This window comes from Nymphalis io, chromosome 28 (assembly GCF_905147045.1).
Source record: "Nymphalis io chromosome 28, ilAglIoxx1.1, whole genome shotgun sequence".
In the NCBI taxonomy this organism is placed as follows: Eukaryota; Metazoa; Arthropoda; class Insecta; order Lepidoptera; family Nymphalidae; genus Nymphalis; species Nymphalis io.
In genome coordinates, this window is record NC_065915.1 from 2,381,154 (window position 1) to 2,403,636 (window position 22,483).

General features: G+C 31.9%; 1 protein-coding gene across 1 annotated transcript; it reads left to right on the forward strand.

Moving 5' to 3' along the window:
- Window positions 1–5,091: 5,091 nt before the first annotated feature.
- LOC126779154 (pro-neuropeptide Y-like) lies at window positions 5,092–21,571 on the forward strand. The gene is made up of 3 exons (XM_050503027.1): window positions 5,092–5,163; window positions 19,454–19,625; window positions 21,106–21,571. The coding sequence occupies exons 2-3, from the start codon at window positions 19,459–19,461 to the stop codon at window positions 21,218–21,220; spliced, it is 282 nt and encodes a 93-aa protein (XP_050358984.1). The 5' UTR covers window positions 5,092–5,163; window positions 19,454–19,458; the 3' UTR covers window positions 21,221–21,571.
- The last annotated feature ends 912 nt before the right edge of the window (window positions 21,572–22,483 follow it).

The window sequence follows — 22,483 nt, forward strand, 5'->3', positions numbered from 1 at the left end:
GAATAGACATTAGAGGGGGATAGCGTTATGCAAGCTTATGCAAGATTACACTTTCAATCAGTAGCTCTTCGCATTGAAAACTCCATGTGTATTGAAAGAAAACTATTTCTCATTTGAGTCTCACCTGTATGATATTTATTTTATTTATACAAGACATACGCTGCGGTTTTACATGGTTTTTGTATATAATATGGTATAATATATAAAAAAAAACCCCGCTGATTTTCTTTCGCCAGTTCTTCTCAGGTCTGAGGTATTTATTTCCGTACCGGTGGTACATTTATCAATAAGCAAGTGTAACGCTTCTATATTGAATAAATATTTTTGACTTTTGGCTTTGTGTTTAAATAAAATATCCTAAAAGCGAATATGTTTTATTTGTTTGGAATCGTCATTTTACAATGCAGTAGTAACGGCCTGTGAATATCCCACTGCTGGGCTAAAGCCTCCTCTCCCTTTTTGAGGAAAAGGTTTGGAGCTTATTGCACCACGCTGCTCCAATGCGGGCTGGTGAAATACACATGTGGCAGAATTTCAATGAAATTAGACGCGTGCAGGTTTAGTCACAATGTTTTTCTTCACCGTCAAGCACGATATGAATTATAAACACAAATTAAGCAGATGAAAATTCAATGGTGCTTGCCCGGGTTTGACGCCACGATTATCGGTTAAAATTTACGTGTTCTTACCACTGGGCCATGTCGGCTTGATGATTCAGGAAACATAAATGATAATAAATATTAAGCAATAACAAAAAACTAAAGTCTTGGTTCACTGTGATATAATATTATCCTATTTATGATGCCTTGGTCGTGGTGTAATGATTTAAGAAAATAAAAATTTATTTAGTATATATTATTTTCGAATTACGAATTGCTGTGACGTATGAAAATACACAGCCAGTATGTTTAATTAATTATCTGTTTTGAATTTGAACTTCTTCATTTGACATAGTTTTCAAATAAAATTTGCCGTCTCGTTAATGAAATGCCTAAATTAAAAAACATTCTATACAAGGATTTATGTTCTTCATGCAATATTTATTAGTAACTAATAATTATATATATTGTCAATCTTATGTATAAAAGTGGATGTTATATATAACTGTTTAAGAATAATAAACTTGGACACTGCTTCTCCGATTGCAACAAAAGTAGGCACATCTACATTTATTCTATTATTATAACGAGGCAGGAAAATATATATAGTATATATATCTCGTTGGTCTAGTGGCTAGATATTAGGCCGCAGACCCCGAGGTTCTGGCTTCGAATCCCAGGTCGAGCCAATAAAAGGTTATTGGGTTTTTCAGTCGAATATTCTCAGCAGTGGCCCAGAGTCTGGTTGTTGAAAGTGTGTACACTCCCGTGCCTCGGAAAGCACGTAAAACCGTTGGGGTTGTTGAACTCCTTCCGGTCATGTCGGATTGCCATCCCATCGGATTATGAGAGTTAGGGAAAAGAGAGTGCACCTGTGTTTGCGCACACACTTGTGCACTATAATATCTCCTGCGTAGTTGGCTAATCTCTCATAAAATTGGCCGCCGTGGCCGAAATCAGTCTGGAGGACATTATTGTTATTATTACAAATGCGATAGTAACTCTGTTTGTCTGTTACACTTTCACGGCTAAACAACTTAACCGATATTATATATGTCCGTATATAACATGTCCTGCGCAATCAGCTACCTCCTTTGAATAGACTGTCGTGGGAGAATCCGATTAGGTCTTCTTTATTATACTCACTTTTCGTAGTGTGCACAACAGTTATATATCTTGATACCTACTTCATTCGTAGTCCCCATCGCCCATAGACATAATCATCATCTCGGCCGGAAAACGTCCACTGCTTGACAAAGGCCCCAAGGATTTCCACGATAGCCGGTCTTGTGCCCTTGTCTAACATTGTATGAGACATATATACACACATAGGTACTGTATAAAATATTAACTTACATTGTCAATGCGTCACCAGCTAATTGAGAAGGGAAAGGTGTTTTGTCTCTTGTACGTTACACTAGCTCGCTCAGTCTTGCCTTTTTGATTTTTATTTAATTTCTTCCTCCAGTTTTAATTGCTTGATCTTTTGCGGACACTGCTGTGTGTCTATTGTTATGGTCCAGACTGGTTCACACAAATCCCTTCCAATAATTGAAAATTTCTGTGACCCGTGTCTGGTTCTCAAGCTATATTTTAGTTACTACAACTGAAATTTTACTTACTTAATGAACCAGTCTATAAATAGAATAATAAAAGATCCTCACAGAAATATACCTTTTTGGTTCATACCTTCTTGTATTATAAGGCCTTACAAATATGCCTGTAGTTTCACTGGTTCAATCACCCTTTATAACCAGAACACAAAACAATATTACGTATTGCTGTGATCTGAGTTCGAAGAGTTCCGGAGTCAAAGTTCATTAGGATTTTAGTTGTTTTCTTTATGAATTGCAATCATACGATTGATTTAAACGGTAGGGCTATTCTATAAGTAAAAACTCACAGAAAACGGTCGTGAAATGTCAGAAAATAACATGCAACATTGACCATTATAATCATAACATTACAAGAACACACGCATCAAAATAGTATATCACCATAAATCGGTTGTCAACATTTCACGGGTACAAGAACTGTGTTTTTATAGAATTGCACTTCAGACGTATTACATAGATTTTTGTCTCCTTAGACGTCATCTAAATCTTTCATCATGTCAGCAATTCACCCGCGGCTTCACCCGCGTCATAATCAAAAATCCAGTTAACGGGATAAAAAGGCGAAAATATTATGTTATATGTTAGCTGTGATACAGCTTGAAGAAATAACAAATATTCACAAAACAATATTTTTGTAACTTTAGATAGATTTTGATGCAATAAAGGTGCCTTGACAATTAAAATTCCTATAATAATTTACTTACTTCAATTTGTAATTTTTAGCCGTTTTAAAGATTATCCCGGACGAACAGACAGTCTGACAAAAAAAATGATGGTTTTTGTTTTGGTATCTCGCAAAGAGCCATATTAATTTTAAAGAAGCAGTTATTTTTAAATCACAGACAAACACTTCAATTTTATTTATTGGTATATATAACATATATTTTTATTTTATTATTCCTTGTATATACATAATATTTATAATATACTATATACTTAGAAAAAAACTATTTCTTTTTACGAATAAAGCATAATTTTTATTTTTTTAAACATTATGAGACTTATGTAATATATAAACATAACGTCATACCATTGTTATATAATATATCATATGATATATCACGAAATTAATATTAATTATAATATCAAATTCATCGTGAATTTAAAATTACAAGACACGTACTGGCACGTGCTATACCATTGGATTCAGTCTCCAGCGATCTTCGAAGGGTTAATTACAAAAATATTCTCAAAGCTGCGCTCACGATACGACTGAGCGAGAACAGAGTCCCATGGAGTAGATATTAGACCTATTTTAATTTTTATATTTTTTTTTATTAAATAGAAAGGCTGGGTTAAATGGAATGAATGGTTAATACCATGGACGTTGGCACTGTAAATATTGACCATTCCTTACATCCTTGTGGACTTGATGTTATGTCACTTGTGCCTTAAGTTACACTGGTTCACTCACCCTTCAAATCTAAACACAACAGTACAACAAATTTATTTGTATTATAAAGATCAATTCGAGATTTTTATAAAATTGACCATTTATATATAGCATTTCAAGAATACACGTATCAAAATAGTATATCATCATAATTCGGTTGTCAACATTTCATGAATGAGTAATGAAGTGAGTTCTAACTGAATCCATATGACATGACTATTTCAGTAAAAATGACAGATTATATCGTAAAAATAATATATTAAATTAAATACACTATCCTAGTGATGGCCAAGTGGTAAGAACGCGTGAATCTTAACCGATGATCGTGGGTTCAGACCCGCTCAAAACCACAGAAATTTCATATGATTAATTTGTGATTATAATTCATATCGTGCTTTACGGTGAAGGAAAACATCGTGAGAAAACCTGCATGTGTCTATGTCTAATTTAACTGAAATTGTCCCACATGTGTATTCCACCAACCCGCATTGGAGTAGCGTGGTTCCACCATACCTCTAGCTCTTTTATCTTTAAGCTCCAAAACCTTTTCCTCAAAAAGGGAGATGAGGCCTTAGCCCAGCAGGGCCTTAGGCAGTAGTGACATTTACAGGCTGTTACCAAATACAATATATTCTTACTACTATAGTGTAATTTTAGTATACATTCATAAATAGCGGCATTTTCGTTCTATTGCACTCACACACTATTGGCATCTCTGTTGCACTCCTTGCGACAAATATGATCTCAATAAATTTGATATTTCTACGAATTAAACTGAAATTACACTGATTACATTTATTTTATTTACTTTCTACTTTACTTTAAAAATAATAAAAATAATATTTTACTATAAAAATCGCTTTAAGTGTTCATAATATAGATATTGTTCATTCAAACTGTTTATATATTTAATTTAAAAAAAACTTTTATGCGGTACATATTATACGTAGTTAAAAGGGCTTAAGCGGATAGGCCTATATAATAATATTTCTCATATTTATGAGGCTGCAGATTTCGAGATCCTGGGCTAAAAAACTTAAATAGAGTCTGCGCTTGCGCTTCTATATAAGCTTGTGCACTATAATCTCTATTGCGCAATTGACTGGTTAGCAACGATTCGTCTTCTTCGTATATTAAAGAAATAGTTAAATAATTTGTGAAGATGGCCTTCTTTATTCGAAAACTGTATTTGTTTTCACATCACCAGGTTGTTTAACTAATTTTACGACAATTTTGTATTTCGAATTTTAGAACACAGATAAGAATAATAAATAACAATTTTGTATTTAGAATTTTAGAACGTAAAAAAAATAATTAAATAATTACGATTTTTTATCTGTAAAAAAATCGTTCAAAAAAACTTTATCAAATATTTACTCCACGCCTCTACAGCGCAACTCCGCCCACCTGTAACACAACGCAATTTTGAAATCCACATGCAGGCAATAAAAGAGGCCGCGAGCGTAGCTTCGCTTCACTCTTACTTCAGTTATCGTAGACATAACTCCGCGAAAACCATTAAAAAGTTAATTAACAAGTTCCCTTTGAAATACAGGTAAGATTTTGACGGCTTAATAAACGTTTAGAAATATTATATATAGATCATATAATGTACCGAAAAGTTTTTAATGTCGATTATTATTTTCATTAATTTATTTCGTGTGTTTAAAAAAATAATTAGCTGTGATAATTTATTTCGTTTTTAAAAAATATTTTTGATATTGTCGTCAAAAATGTAATTATTGATTAAAAAAGATTCCAATTAAAAAAAATGGAGAGTAATATACCAAAAAAATATTTTTTTTACTACTAACAAGATTTTAAATATTTTTAATAGATATACCTGTAAAATTCAATAATAAATAAAATATATAAAAAGATTTAAAATACTAGAGCAAATTTTCTAAAATGAAATAAAATTTTTCCAAAGGTTACTACACAAACGTATTTCATATCCGACGGCATTTTTAATATAACTTATAAAAATATTTTAAAACCAACTTTCCTTATTCATTGTAAAATTTAAAATATATATATACATACAAGCGTAATATTTAAAAATGGTTTTCACAATAATTACGCAATGAAAATATTTTATTCAATATTTGGTAATTTTACTTGATTTTAAAGTGTAATTTTGATTTAAAGTTATTATTTAAAACAATATAAAGATAATCAATTAATTTTTTTTTATAGATAATAATTATTGATAATATTGGCTTTTTATCTCGTCAAAGATCATGCAACTCAAATGATTTACGAGAATATAAATAAAATCAAAACTTTGGTTATCCGTTAATAATCAGATGGTAGGCGTTGTGCTGGTCTGAGTGGTACCGTCGAGTGATCAGTTATTCTACCACTAATCATTAACACTCTGAGCTTCAAGTTTTAAGGGCGAAAGTTAGTATTAATTTTGGAATTGGTGGTTGACGATCCATTGGCGGTGTAGAGTATTTTTTTATTTCTTATACTGTCGACTATTTGACAATTAATTATATAATCGATTACTTCAATTATTGGTGGATGTACATTGTATGAAGAGCAGGGTTGGAGCTTATTCCATCACGCCACACGTGTAAAATATATATATGCTTTCTTACCAACAAACACAAGAAAATGCATCGGTTAAAATTCACGTGTTCTGACTACTGGGCCATCTCGGCTGTTTTTAACACTAAATTAAATCTGTTTAAATCTGATTTATTTAAAAGAACAACTATGCGAGTTCGTTGCCGTTTCTTCTCGCTAGAAGCTGCTTTCTGAAACTGATGATTTAAAATATCTTCATTATAAAGCTTGATTTGATTTTGAAAGGCCTAGCGATAAAGCTTGGCGCCTTTAAGCTCAAATTAGAAACAGATGTGGCGAAAAGCTTATAGAGAATATCCGTTGCTTAATTTAAGTTGCTTTGTTCCTTACGAAGTTATTAATTATTTCGGCACTCATTTCCGTGCCCCGGAAATATGTGAAGACGTTGGTCCTGCGTCTAAAATAATCTTTGATTTGGTTTTGTAATTCAAAAAGTTTCAATTCAAAGTTAAAAATAAAATATTGTATGAATAACTGCATCATAATTTTAAAGTTTATATTTAATCAAACACATAATTATCAAAAATCTCAAAATAAAAAAATCATAAATTAGCCTCTAAATTTTACATTCAATGCTATGGATTGTCAATGCACGTAATCGAATACATAAAATACGTTTGACAATAGAGCTTTTAAACATACCTTTTAGTTTTACCAGTCGTGTCGAATTTGCCGTGCTATCAAATTATAAGAGTGAAAATTAGGGTGCACCTGTGTTTGCGCACACATTTGTGCACTACACTATGTCACGCACAGTAGACTAATATCTCTCGCTAGAGATACTACTAGACATCATTATTATTGCAATAACTACAGTACACTACAATACAGATCTTCAACGTTTAGCAAAAACAGTAACTAATTAATTTGTCAAATCAAAAATAGTGTTCTTCTAAGTAATATATAATATTCACGTACATATATAAGGTAGATAAATCAACCAAGTACCTCTCCTCTCGAAATTCTGGAGTTTATTCCACCACGATATAATTAGATGTATATATGTTTATATTATATTTTGTTAAATTAAATGATATTTGATTGTTATCTTTGCAATGAACAAATAATAAATAAATGTGCTGTCGAATTGTACGACACAGTATTATATTATTGTAGTTACTATCGTATATATTGTTTTTTTTTTAAGATATGTATAATTTGTTCAAAATAAATAAATAAAAAACGATTTACTTTGTGGTGGGGCTTCGTTTAAGCCCGTCTGGGTAGGTACCACCCTCTCAACAGATAATCTACCGGAAACGCAATTTTTTTTTTTTATAGAATAGGAAGGTGGACGAGCATATGGGCCACCTGATGGTAAGTGGTCACCAAACGCCCTTAGACATTGGCATTGTAAGAAATGTCAACCATCGCTTACATCACCAATGCGCCACCAACCTTGGGAACTAAGCTGTAATGTCCCTCGTGCCTGTAATTACACTGGCTAGCTCACCCTTCAAACCGGAACACAACAATACCAAGTACTGCTGTTTTGCGGTAGAATATCTGATGAATGGGTGGTACCTACCCAGACGAGCTTGCACAAAGCCCTACCAGTTAGTTTAGTGTTGTTTTGTATGTGAAGGGTGTGTGAAGTATAAGTACAAGTACAAGAGACATAACATCTTAGTTGCCCAAGGTTGATGGCGCATCGGCGATCTGAGTGATGGTTAATATTTCTTACAACGCCAATATCTATTGTGATATTTACCTATATTTTGTAAAAAAAAAAACACTGCGAGATGAATTACAAACATAAATTAAGCACACGAAAACTCGATGCTTGGGTTTGAACCCGCAATATTTACTTAAGACTCACGTGTTTTATCCACCAAACCATCTCGGCTGTAACAAATCTAAATACGCAATAGTGTCGCTTGGTGACATAACGTCTGATTAGATTGCTGTATCTATATTACAAAGCCCCCAAACAGTAATAATAGTTAATTAATATGTCACGTGTGCAGCGGACTAACCGCAAACAGGTACAAAACGATTCCGAATTAGATTCAGACTGGTAAGCAATATCGGATTATAAGAAATATTAATTATGACTTACAACGCCAATGCGCCACCGACCCTGGGAACTAAGATGTTATGACCCTTTAGTTACAGTGGCTCACCCTATCACCCGTCCCGGGATTTAAGATTGTTTTTAAGCTAGTTAAAAGAACAAACACACTGATTAAAATAAGAAATATTAATAAAGTTTTACCAATAATAGTTTAGCTACCCCTAGCTTTAGATTGAATCTTTAGTAATATTACAAATGCGAAAGTAACTCTATCGGTCTGCTACGCTTTCATTGTTAAACCACTGAACCGATTGATGAAATTTTGTATGAAGCAAGCCTGAACCCCGAGGAAGGACATAGACTATTACAACTGCCCCCACCATACACGGGTGAAAACTATTTTATAATAATAATAATATCCTGGGACATTTTTAACACACGGCCTTCTGATCCCAAATTAGGCTTGTACAGAGCTTTTCTTTTTCTTTTGTAAATACATACTTATATAGATAATTACACCCAGAATCAGGACAAACAGACATGTTCATGCACACAAATATCTGTCCTGGGTGTGAATCGAACCCACAACCGTCGGCGTGAAAGGCAAGCATCCACCAACCACGCCAACCGACTCTTCAAATTTAATATAAATCTGTAAAACCATGATTCAAAAGAGCTTGTTTTGTCTTGTGCTTGTCTGTCGAGCCTATTTTTAAGTAGGTTATTTATTAAGTATAATTATTCGATTTGATCATAATTCATCTCGTGCTTGACGGTGAAGGAAAACATCGTGAGGAAACCTGCATGTGTCGAATTTCACTGAAATTCTGCCACATGTGTATTTCACCAACCCGCATTGGAGCAGCGTGGTGGAATAAGCTCCAAACCTTCTCCTCAAAAAGGGAGAGGAGGCCTTGGCCCAGCAGTGGGACATTCACAGGCTGTTACTGTACTGTACTGTATTCGATTTGATAGGATCATTTATAACACTGGCTCACTCATCCTTCAAACCAAACCAAGTATATATGTACGTAGAGTAGATATAGCTCATTGTATAATTAAAGTATATTTAATTGAGCCCACTTTAAATGCTATAATTAAACAAACGAAATTATAAATAACAGGCGTGTCAGAAATTTTAATATAACGATTGATGAAACTTAATAGCCTTCGCTTATGAACAATGTCAACGAAAGTATATTTTTGTACGTTAAAGCAATCTATTTAAAAAGTTTATATATACCTTATATATTTACTTTTACCTATGTACTACTAAATAAGTATGTGAAGTATAATATCATACGTTCATTTTTGTTCTTGAACCTTATCAGCGTATTTTTATTTCAGAAAAAAAAAACGATTTATAAGAACATACTTAAAGTAAATAAATGTCCCACTACTGGGCTAAGACCTTCTCTCCTTTTATAAGAAGGTTTGGATACTCTTTTGAGAAGGTTTGGAGCTTATTCCACCAATCTATTCCAATGCGGGTTGGATACACATGTTACAGAATTTGCTGTAAAATTACGATTCAAAAGCGCTTGTTAAAGCCGACTTGAATAAAGTATATTTTAAATTTGATATCCCGCCAAAATGATAAATTCAACATAATTATTTATTATAAGACTGATTAAAAGTACTTAATATAATATATCCATAGATACTTATATACAAAGTGTTCGTGTGCCGTCTAGTTAGGTACTAGGTACGACCCAACATATAACGCTGGACAGTAATCCGTTGTTGTGTGCTAGTTTGAATGGTAAGTGAGCCGGTGTAACTGCATACATAGAGACATAACAGCTTGGATCATTAGGCGATGCGAGGGTTATTTCTTACACTGCCTTTGTTTATCGGTGATGGTGACAACTTACCATCAGGTGACTCATTTACAACTTGCCAACCGATTTTAATATAAGATAAATATAGAAAAAAATTATATCTCAAATTTTATAATATTATTATAGATAATGAAATTTATTGCTTTAATGGTTATTTTAAGCAAATGATAATTTTAACTTCACGTTCGGCCATGATTTTATTAATGTGATGTTATTTTAAAAGCCCTTTCTTCGCTCCAACGACCAAAGCATTCCAATTATTGTAATAGAGAACGAATGATTTTAATTCTTACATTTACATTACATTTTTCAAACAATGATAAATAGTTTAATAATATATCCGTAACACATTAATAATTTGAAGATTATTCATTTTATTAATTGAAAATAGCGTGTAAAGTGGTTTTTGTGCGCGTGATGAAAAGCTGTCACTGTTATTTTTTTCTAAAAACAATATTTTTTATTATTTATTTTTATCAACACCAACGTATTACTATATACTTAGAAATACATTATACATTATATAAAAGTAGTGTTATAAAGTATATACCAATGCTAACTTAAAATGAAAATAAAAGTTGTTGCTTACGATTATAAAGACAGTACGTAAATATCCCAAATACCTCTGCTAATCTCCTGTACTAAAATTGCACAAAACAATATCAACACGATAAACAACTGGTAATTTGAACTTATACTTCTTTAGATTTTGACGCCTATGAAAATCTCCGTCAACTTGTATATTTCTTAACCATTTTTACGGCCTTAGGCATTGTAAATAACTCCATAAGCACGATAAACTAATTAAAAATATGTAAAAAAAAACATTAAAAACCGGAATATCGCAGATCTTTTAAAATTGTTTCGAAAAGTATTTTACTGGATTTTGCGCGTAAAGACTGTGTCTAAAATTGGGTTCGCTACTAAGTATGTTTTTATCTGTTACACAAATAAACATTTTTTAGAAGCTTGTTCTTATATGTAAAATCAAACTAGAAAAAAAGAACATGCCACAGATGTTTACAGTTCTAAAACTATGGTTCGCTAATTAATATAATCTTTTTATCTGTTTGGATATAGCGTTCTTTTTTTAAATCTTGTTAAATATATACCTTCGTCTTAAATTATGACATTTATAAAGGGTTTTGGCTTTCGCAAATGATCAAGAGACACTTGAGGAATACTAATTTGGATTCTATTTTTAAGCTCTTATTAATTAAATGTTATTTGTTTTTTTATTTATATTGCTGTTAATATAATATGTTTAAGCTTTGTTGGTTAAAGTAATTAATATATATATGTATATGTGTATACATATATACATATATTATAAAGCGGGAGTCTGTTTTTTTATGTTATAGGTAGGCGGACGGGCATATGGGCCACCTAATGGTAAGTGGTCACCACCGTTCATAGACATTGCCTTGTAAATTTTTTCAACTCAACAAACCGACCCGTCTGATGAATAATTATTATTGCGATAGATAGTCTGTTCATTAAATACAATTGATTAATCCATTTAAAAAATATGATAAAAGTGAAAAACACATATTTAATACGTAAATATATTATAATCGTGAATAGCAAGAGATCAAAACAAATAGACTTATACATGTGACACAAATTTCGTTATATTATATATATTTGTTGTATATAAGTTCCTTTAGAAAAACAATCACACGTCTTTTTGTCACATTCAATATAAATTACTTAATTATGGATTCATGTTTTCGAACTTGTATAATATATAACTTCCTGACATGAAATAAGAAAACTTGTAACGTCAAATTCGTAATTATTTATTCTACAGCCGTTTCTATGTTAATTAATTTCAAAAGTAAGGATTCTTTGTGTAACGGTGTCGGGTTAATATCAAAATTTATTATATTTATATATTAATACGTAAAGAGAAAACTTTGTATATCTTTTTTAAGCACACTTCGAGCCCAGGGTGTGAGATTTAACGTAGTTCAAGTTTATATTATAGGAAGCCATAATTTATACATATGTGTTAAAATACATTAAATTGAATTAAATGAAACGTTCATACTGCCAATGACAACACTGAATACATCTTGTCAATCTTTAAAATCAATATCGGGTTTTTTGACATTTCTTTGTTTTTTTTATTGTAACAATGACAAGGTATCGTCCATTTGAGCCTCATTTCTCCTATGTTTCGAAACAATAAATCTTATACTTTTATTAGCACAGAATTACGCTTTAATTTAATTCTTATAATAGGGTCAAATGCATTGTACATAATTCAATCACCATATATTTATCATCTTTATTATCAATCGCCATTCTGTTTTAGTCCTGTACCTCCTTTACATAAAGTACGTTCTACTGGTGGTAGGGCTTGTGCAAGCTCGTCTGGGTAGGTACCACCCACTCATCAGATATTCTACCGCAAAACAGCAATACTTGATATTGTTGTGTTCCGGTTTGAAGGGTGAGTGAGCCAGTGTAATTACAGGCACAAGGGACATAAAATCTTAGTTCCCAAGGTTGGTGGCGCATTGGATATGTAAGCGATGGTTGACATTTCTTACAATGCCAATGTCTAAGAGCGTTGGTGACCACTTACCATCAGGTGGCCCATATGCTCGTCCACCTTCCTATTCTATAAAAAAAAAAAAAAAAACTAAAAATCCATAACTTCAACTTCAATCAAAACATAGTCCTGTAACTTCGCCGTTAAAAACGGTAATATTAAGAAATCTATAACGAATACCACAGATAATTCAAGATCTCGACCAATGGTGTCCCGTCAATTAAATGTCAAAGTTGTTTTTCTTATCTTTACTCCTCCTGTGGTTGGAATGGGCTGTGAATTACTGCCATTTTGTAATGTATGCCTGTTTACTTTCCATAACAAAAGAAGTGCCTTGTAAGCTGTTTGCAAAGATTACTTTAAAAATGCTACAAAGCTATTTTTTGTATGAGTATAATTAAATTTTTTATCAGTTTAAAAGCGATATTTCTATAACATTGTTCAAAGATTTAATGCTTTTTATTATTATTTAATTTGATAAAACCCTTTTTGTTCGTTAAATTTAAAAGATCGTGGTTCTTTTGTTGTTAATGTAAGCTTTTTTGGGATAAGAAGAGTTTAATGTCGTTTTGGATGTTAAATTTCTAAGAATACCATAGAATTTTTATTAACAGATATCGTTGACATATAAAGTGTAATTGTTGATATATATATTCAGCCACCAAAACAGCAGTTGTTGTTGGGTTCCTACTTAAGGTGTAATTGAGCCAGTATAACCTCAGGCATAAGGGACGCTTACTAAGAACGGATATTACGCAAATCTTATGCAAAGTATTTTTTGCATAATACCATGCGAAGTTGGGGCTAGGGTAACTAGTATAACGAAGACAAAAAAACAGAAATATGTGCAGCCAAAAGCAGATTTTATTGTTTACTAGCGGAAATAAAAAAATAAAATCAGGGTGTATCTATATACAATTTTTAAACGTTTTTTAAAGTATACTAAAAGCTTTGAAAAGAAATTATAAATTTTCACTGCATGCAAAGTTACCGGCGCTATACTGCTCACGTATCTCGTTATAGTGTTGCCAGCCGTGAAAACAATATCCGACGCGGTTAGAATTCCTTTGACTGACAACACTTGTATAGTACTTAAAATTCAAAATACGAAATAGCTCTTCCATTTTGAATTTGTTAATTGTAGATGAATAATTTAGAATAATAATTTTGTCATATTTATATAATATTATATTTATACGGCCCAGTGGACCGACGTGGATGGTATTTGAAGTTTACGGGTTCATATCCGAATATAAATAAATTATCCATGCTTAATTTGTGTGTGTAATAAAGTTCACCTAATTTTCTCCTGTTAAGGAAAACACTTTTATGAAATTAATTAAAATAAAAAAAAAACGTGTTTTCGTTATCACTGTTTTGTCGCCAAAACCAAAATTGTTTGCAATTTTACGGCTCAATTGACTGGGAATTTTTATCCATAAGAATTAAAAACGTTATGTTTTTTTTTTTTATAGAATAGGAAGGCGGACGAGCATATGGGCCACCTGATGGTAAGTGGTCACCAACGCTCTTAGACATTAGCATTGTAAGAAATGTCAACCATCGCTTACATATCCAATGCGCCACCAACCTTGGGAACTAAGATTTTATGTCCCTTGTGCCTGTAATTACACTGGCTCACTCACCCTTATGTCAAATAAATGCTTACAAATAACTAATTAAATAAATTAATTAAAAAATTTAAATGCATTAGTAAAAATATACAGCCAGTGTCAATCGGGCTGACGTAAGGATTCTAGCGATACCCCACACATCCAAATCTTTTCAGGCATTTAAACAGTCATGGCGGAATAAATAAAAATTAAAAAATGGAACAAATCGTAAATGTCCCACCGCTGGGCAAAGACTTACTCCTATTGAGAAGATTAAGTCTCTAAATCTTGAATCCGATTTAACGTAACAAATTCATTAGCTTTCAAAAACACACTTTGATCGTTAATTAATTGTCTAAATCGTTAATTACAATTTACAAGTATCGTAAAATGTTTAACGGGTTAAATATACGGATAAGTTAATGTGCTTTTACGTCTTACGTATTGTATTATGTTCCAATTGTAAAAAAGTCAAGGTATGATATAGAAACATTTTTTTTACCTTTGCCTAACATATAGCTAAAAAAAAAGAAAATTTCCTTATTGACAAAGCATAATAACTTTAACGAAAGTTTTGGGCATAACTTATTTACTGATGATAGGGCTTTGTGCAAGCTCGTCTGTGTAGGTACCACCACACGCTTATCAGATATTCTACCGCAGTAATTAGTATTGTTATGTTCCGGTTTGAAGAGTGAGTGAGCCAGTGTAATTACAGCACAAAAGACATACATTAACATTTCTTACAATGCCAATGTCTGTGGGCGTTGGTGTGGGCCCATACGCTCGCCCGCCTTTCTATTCTATTCTATAAAATAAAATAAAAAACTTATAAACCTATTTTAACAATGTGATGAAACTAAAGGCTGGGTCTGTTCCCGGCTATTATTGGTATCATTTTCCAGAAGTAAGTATTTACCTATAAAAAACTATTTTTAACGATCAATGATGCTAATTTTAGCTTTTAATCAAAACGCATACTAAGCAATGTAAGTAATCAGCCCTCCGATGCTGTATCGAAGATCATTGAAGGGATAAATGAGGGAGGTATCGAAGAGTAAATATTAGCGTATTGATTGTTATTTGTATCGCCCCATTTTAGTTTACATGACCTATTTTCTTTCAAATTATGGATCAATAAACAGAATACTGTTTATTGATCCATAGAAAATAGGTTTAATTAATAAATTAAATGTGTTATTAAGCTAAATTGTTTTCGAAATTACATTACAAGAAGATTCGCCAAGAAACTTATTCAACAAGCGAATGACTTACACTTAAAAACATAACGAATACTAAAAACGCGATTTTTATCATCTTTATGATTTTGTATATAATACATACAAACGAACTTAATACTTGGAAATAGGGCTTTGTGCAAGCCTCAAGCGTCGAACCTCTTTGTACTTAACATATTCTATCACCAAACGATCATAGTACTTGCTATTGTTGTGTTCCGGCTTGAACGGCGAGGAAGTATATTAGCACATTACAAAATAAGCATATTAGACCTAAGATCAGCGCTAGATTTACACTAGGGGCTCTCGGGGCTAGTATCCAGGTCGGCAAATTTTCAGCAGCAGCTAAATTCGGAGGGTGAGAAAATAACAATTCTTCGCGTGCCCACTTCACGTACCACTCTCAATGAGTCATTCTATTTATTTAAAAATATATCGAAACTTTATCTATTTTATGCAAAATTTCGATAATTTTACAGTGCCCAGGTCCACATTAATGTTGAATCCGGCACTGCCTAAGATTGGTTCCCACGGTTAAAGCTCTCTTGGTTAAGATTAACGTGTTCTAATCACTGGGCCATTTGGCTCACCGCTACAGTACTCATTTCAATTGCGTTATTATTTAGCAAACGAAAATTAAGGATAACCGAACAGAAACGATTACGTTTAATAACATCGTGTGTTAATCTTAAAATACATAATATATTATACATGTTTATATATATTAATAATATGATAAATACTTCAAATAGACTAATCAGAAAAATATACCCCTTTATGGCATTTTTAAATCAGGATTTATTGAACCAATTACGTTGTTAACACAAAGTGACCGCCATGTTTGTTTTGCTCTCATTAACTCGCAAGATATTTATGGCATGGAAGGTAAACAAATTTGCCTGATGCGTTTACATTTTAAAGTGTGTGCTTTGTGCATTGTAAAATAATTCAGTGTATAAATATTATACGTTGAATTAATATGTCAAACAAAAAAAAATATAGTATTCATGATTAAAGTAAAAATTTTAATTACAATAACTCAAATAACACTTTTCCTATAAATTGCAACCGATAAATATATTTTTTCCAATAAATCGCATTTAGCTAATATAGCTCCGCCATTATTGCCTCGTAAATCAGTTCACAATATAAGATAGTTTGAGAAAATATTCTTTACCTTTTTATATTTCGTTCATCGGTCTTTAAATATTTTTATTCGGTTATGAAATTAAATTCTGCTTTAATTTTTTTTTATCTAACTATTCATTTTGTTTTTTTTAATATGCGACAAAGGTGCAACATAAAGGTTTTATATTTTTAATTTAATTACGTATTTCTTCGTATTTAACGGATTAATATAATTTTGTAATAAGATTAAATTATGAAATCATTAATCAAAGTGTATTGATGTAGAATTAGTTAATCGAATCGTCTCCATGTTAAAATATTCATGATTTAATATTAAAATGGTCTTTGTCTAACTTTACCATAAAATATTCCCGAAATTATTATGATTGTACAGGTTTGTAATTAATAAAAGCGCAGATACTTTATGTTTAATTCCTTGCAAAGAATTAACTAATTATAATGTTTATAGTTCAGTTGTTTTTTTTATTGATAAGTTAGGCGGAGGGGCGAATGGGCCACCTGTTGTTAAATGGCCAACATCGCTCGTAATCATTGGCATTGTAAGAAATATAACAAGTCAACAGTATAATACTTATTACATATATTTAACCTAACAAAACTATGTACAGTCATAATTATAATATAATTACTTGAGTACGATTCTATATAAAAGAATAAATAAGACTTAAAAATGTAAAATGCAATTACTAACTGGCTTTTCAAATTGGGCTATGATGAGACTGAGTTATTACTTAAATTATTATTATAATATTGACCTAACTTATATTTCAGTAGAAAAACATTTAATCGAAAAGAGAAATGATTCTTAAAAATATTTTCAATGTCTGCTATTACATTAATAGGAATAACTCTTTTAAGCGTTTCCTTTTATGAAATCGCACTTGCAATTATATGGACTAAAAAAACGTGGACAAATTAAAATAAAAAATACTGCCGATGTAGGAATAGGATAAGTTTATTTTTTTAATTATGAAATTAATTACGAAAATTTCATTAACGGCCAGGAACATGGACAGATAATGAAATATTATTAGAAGGTAGACGAACATCAGATTATATTAAATATTACATATGAAATTAGCGTTTTGTACGGGAGGAATATAAAGTCAATTTTTTTTTGTATGTGCATAACATAACATATTCAGCGAGCCATAGCTTTGAATGTTAAAAAACCAACAACGTGTCAATATAGTAAATTCGTAGAGACTTATAGTATTTATCGATGTTCCTTATCGATATCAGGGAGTTGAAATCCCTATATTAGTTTTTAAGTGGATAATCGACACTAGACCTAAATCGGTTATATTGTAATTTAATAAAATATGTTAGTGTAGCATTAAATGAGCGAAAATAGTTTTTTTTTTATATTTATGTATAGATTATTTTTTCAAATGTCGGCGAATTTCTATAATTTCTAAAGACAGAAAGATTAAAAAACATTTTTATATAGTAAATTGCGCATAGGTTCACTTTTTAATATACATTCTGAATTGGTATATGGATACTGAGATCGAGCTCAGTGGCGTGCCATTTTAGAGGCCTATGTCCAACGGTGGACGACGAAGGGTTGATGATGATGATAATGGTAAATATATACAGTGAAAATTAATTAAAAAATATGCCACTGTCGAACAAAAGCCTTCTTTCCGTTTGCGGAGATGATTTGAGCTTATTTCACCACGCGGTTCGAATGCGGATTGGTGGATAAAACTTTTTCATTCGAGCATGAAACGAAGTGTAAAAATTAGGCACATGTAAATAGCTATGCTTACCCGTAACATGTAACACAATCGTTGGTTAATATTCAGATGTTTTAACCACTGAACCATCTCGGCGTTTCGGAACTGATAACGGTTGAATTCAGATTTATTTCATATTACAAAAAAACAACAAAAAAAAACAAATAGAAATATTTAAACAAATATAGTACAAGTACTTCTTTATCGTCAAACGCTACCAGTTCGGAATATGGATTCTATCGCGACCGAGAACCGGCAAGAAAGTCTTAGGGGGTTACCCTTTTTTTTAAATATACAAATTTGTATAAATTACAAATAATTAGTCAATTGATATATAGCATCCAGCAATCATTTGATCCATGCATTTTGTCAGATACATTCTAAAACCGAGTAGGCTTTATTAATGAGATTATTTTTAATAACTAATTGAAGCCTGCTTAGCAGGCAGCTCAAGTATACTCTGTGAACTTTTATTAAATATTTGTATAATATAAAATCTATTTAGTTTTACAAATAAATATCGGCGAAGCTATCATAGGGAAGGTGTTGCGGTGCACCAGGACCTGTAATGAGGAGGTCTTTTTAATATTAATCGCCTTCAAAACGTTTCTGTCATAATCTGGGCCTCACGAATTGAGGTCTTAATCTGAAGTAGATAACAGTAACAGCCCGTTAATGTCCCACTGCTGGGCTAAGGCCTCATCTCCCTTTTTGAGGAGAAGGTTTTTTAGAGCTTATTCCACCACGCTGCTCCAATGCGGGTTGGTAGAATACACATGTGACAATTTCAATGTAATTAGACACATGCAGGTTTCCTCACGATGTTTTCCTTCACCGTCAAGCACGAGATGAATTATAAACACAAATTAAGCACATGAAAATTCAGTGGTGCTTGCCCGGGTTTGAACCCACGATCATCGGTTAAGATTCGCGCGTTCTAACCACTAGGCCATCTCGGCTTAAAAAAAGAAGATAAAAACTTATTTAATTGATTTAAAAAAATGTTATTGGAAAATATATATTACTAGTTGCTACAAATCCAAAGTACGATAAGTAATTTTTAAAACTTATAAAAATTATAATTAAAATGTTTGTTACACAGCAACGATGCGCGCTCTTTTGTCCGTCATTTTGCTGCTGTCGGCCGTCTTGTTGTGCTCGTCGCAGGCTCAGTATCCGCGACCACGTCGTCCCGAACGATTCGACACGGCTGAACAAATCTCCAACTACTTGAAGGAATTACAGGAATATTATTCTGTTCATGGTAGAGGACGGTAAGCTAATTTTTATTAAAAAGTATTTATACAAAGTTTAATTATAATCTACACGAATATATCATATTTTTTCCACGTAAGTCTTTCTGTTGCTCTAGTGGTTTTTATAGCATCATAGATAATTGAGGCTGAGCACTAGGTCTGCCAAAAATATAGTCAGTAAATTTTTGTTGAGCTTCGCTTTAAAATATGTTCGAGCCAGTTTCCACAGACACAAAAACCAACAATTTGAATACCAAGTATTGTATTGACGTTGTAATATTTTATATGACTGAAAAAAAACTCGTGTAGACTAATTTCTATCAAAAATGCTCATCTGAAAGCAATTTAAAATACATCGTCTCTAAAATAGGTGACAGGCACATAAAGAAAATTTGTTTTTTCGAACGTTTTTTTAAGATTTTAAAACTCAGACCCAGGCCAGGCTATATTCATCCTAGCCTATATTGTAAATGCGAAATTGACTTTGTTTGTTATACGTTTACGAAAAACTATTCAACCAATCGTCATAAAATTTTGCATTTTACACGTTATCATGGATATATATCCACAAGGGTATATTAAGATATGGTAACTAACACTGGACCACTGCTCAATATTAACTCAAACTTACACAGTTTATACAGTAAAGTAACAGCCTGTGAATGTCCCACTGCTGGGCTAAGGCCTCCTTTCCTTTTTATGTGGAGAAGGTTTGGAGCTTATTCCATCACGCTGCTTCAATGCAAGTTGTTGGAATACACATGTGGCATAATTTCAGTGAAATTTGACACATGCAGGTTTTCTCACGATGTTATCCTTTACCGTAGCACGAGATGAATTATAAACACAAAGTAAGCACATGAAAATTCAGTGGTACTTGCCCGGGCTTAAACCCACGATCATCGGGTTCATCGGAAGATTCACGCGTTGTAACCACTGGGCCATTTCGGCTCAAACAGTTTATAACATGCACATATTATTTACCAAAGTATCGGATAAAATAAAAGAAGCCCTTTGAATTCTACTATATTTTATCTAAAAGTGGCGTGTTAAAGTTATTCTAATTTCGAAACATAAGTTTCAACTAGTAACTTAACCTTACACTAAGCGTAATAAATGTTTGAAGTCTTATAAGTTCAACTTGCCAATAATTGAAACTGTAGTACAATATAGATAAAAAAAATTACGTCCCACCTTGGGCGCCAATTTTTCATTAAATTATTAATAATGATACACAAATATTTTATAGAAAATACATTGCATTTATGACATTATAATTGTTATTAAGCATATTAGATCATATAACTGCCACGGCTTAATTAAATAAGACAGTTCAGCTTCTCAATACTAGATGGCGTACTTAATATACAATAGGTACTTTTACTTTAAGATTCACCCAACCCACGCTAGATGGTATGAAATGATAAATATCATTTTTGAAAGTGATATCTACATAAATGCAGCTTAAGCCCCTTTGAAATCCTTATTCTTATTACAGGTATGGAAAGAGACAAATGCATATAGCTGATGCTTCTGTTATCTTCAGAGAAATGCCATACTTTGAAAACAACTTGAATGACGACGCGCTGCTTAAGAACCTCGGATACAAGTAACTGACCACGCTTCCCGCCAACGATTATCAAACAACGACCCAAAAGGTCATAATGTTATCTCTTACTTCATAAATTACCATTGAAATGTAAATATTTATTTCAATCATTTAATTAGAAAATAATAAATAGCCAAAGAATATGCCAAATTATAAAATAAACTTTCGACTATTAATTTTCAATTGCCTTTTGTTTTGTCTGTTTATAAAAAAATGTATTTCAACGATCTAGTCAAACGAATGTGTATCCGTCTATATTCTAGTCAATTAACGTTCTTTTTTTCATTAAATCCTTTTAATATTTTCAGGCTGGGTGAAAATTATTATTAGGATTTTAAGCACTTGACTGTTTAAATATTATTTTAATTATATTTATTATTATGATAATGGTGTAGTAAATAAAGCATTATAAACTTAAACTACCGTTTATTAATTAATTTGTTTTATTAAACTTTTAGAACAAGTTTTGGTAAGTTAGTTCTTATTCCTATGGAAAAAATGGCGATTTCGATATTGTAGACTTATTAGAGGAATTTTCATGAAAAATGTACTGAAAATCAGTCTGTTATTAATTTATATATTTCTTAATGAAAAATAAAACGATTGAATTATTCGCTTCAAATAAAACACACAAAGGCTTTTTGAAAAGTATATGATATAAAAAATACATATTCATAAACAAAATTTTTGGTATACAACCTTGTTATATAACTCAATTGAGGTAGAAATCGATCGGATTACAGTCTATGCACAATTGAATATCAAGAATAAATAAGCTAACGGTTAAGTGCGTTGCGTTTAATGTATTATGTGTTCCGTTCTCTCGATACTTGAGATCGATATATTTAATATATAAATTAAGAATGAATACCCTTACACCATTGCCGTATTTTACCGAATAAAAAAAAGTGTTATTATTTGTGTTGATGTAAGATGAATTAGTTAGAATCATTTTGTAACAGCTACAGAAGGTCGCATTAGGTATTTCCAACTGATCATATAATTCTAAATGACATGATTCACACATCGTAAATGTTCTTTTTTTTTATTAAATCAAGATGATTTCGTTCAAAATCGGTAGGCTGGCTGGTAAATGAGACACCTGATGGAAACTGTCACTGCGCATAAACATTGGCGTTGTAAGAAATATTAAACATGAGGGAGGGACAGCGCGCCACCAACCATGGGAACTGACATTTTATGTATCTTGTGCCTAAAGTTAGACCGGCTCATCCTTTAAGACGGAACACAACAATACCAATAGTAA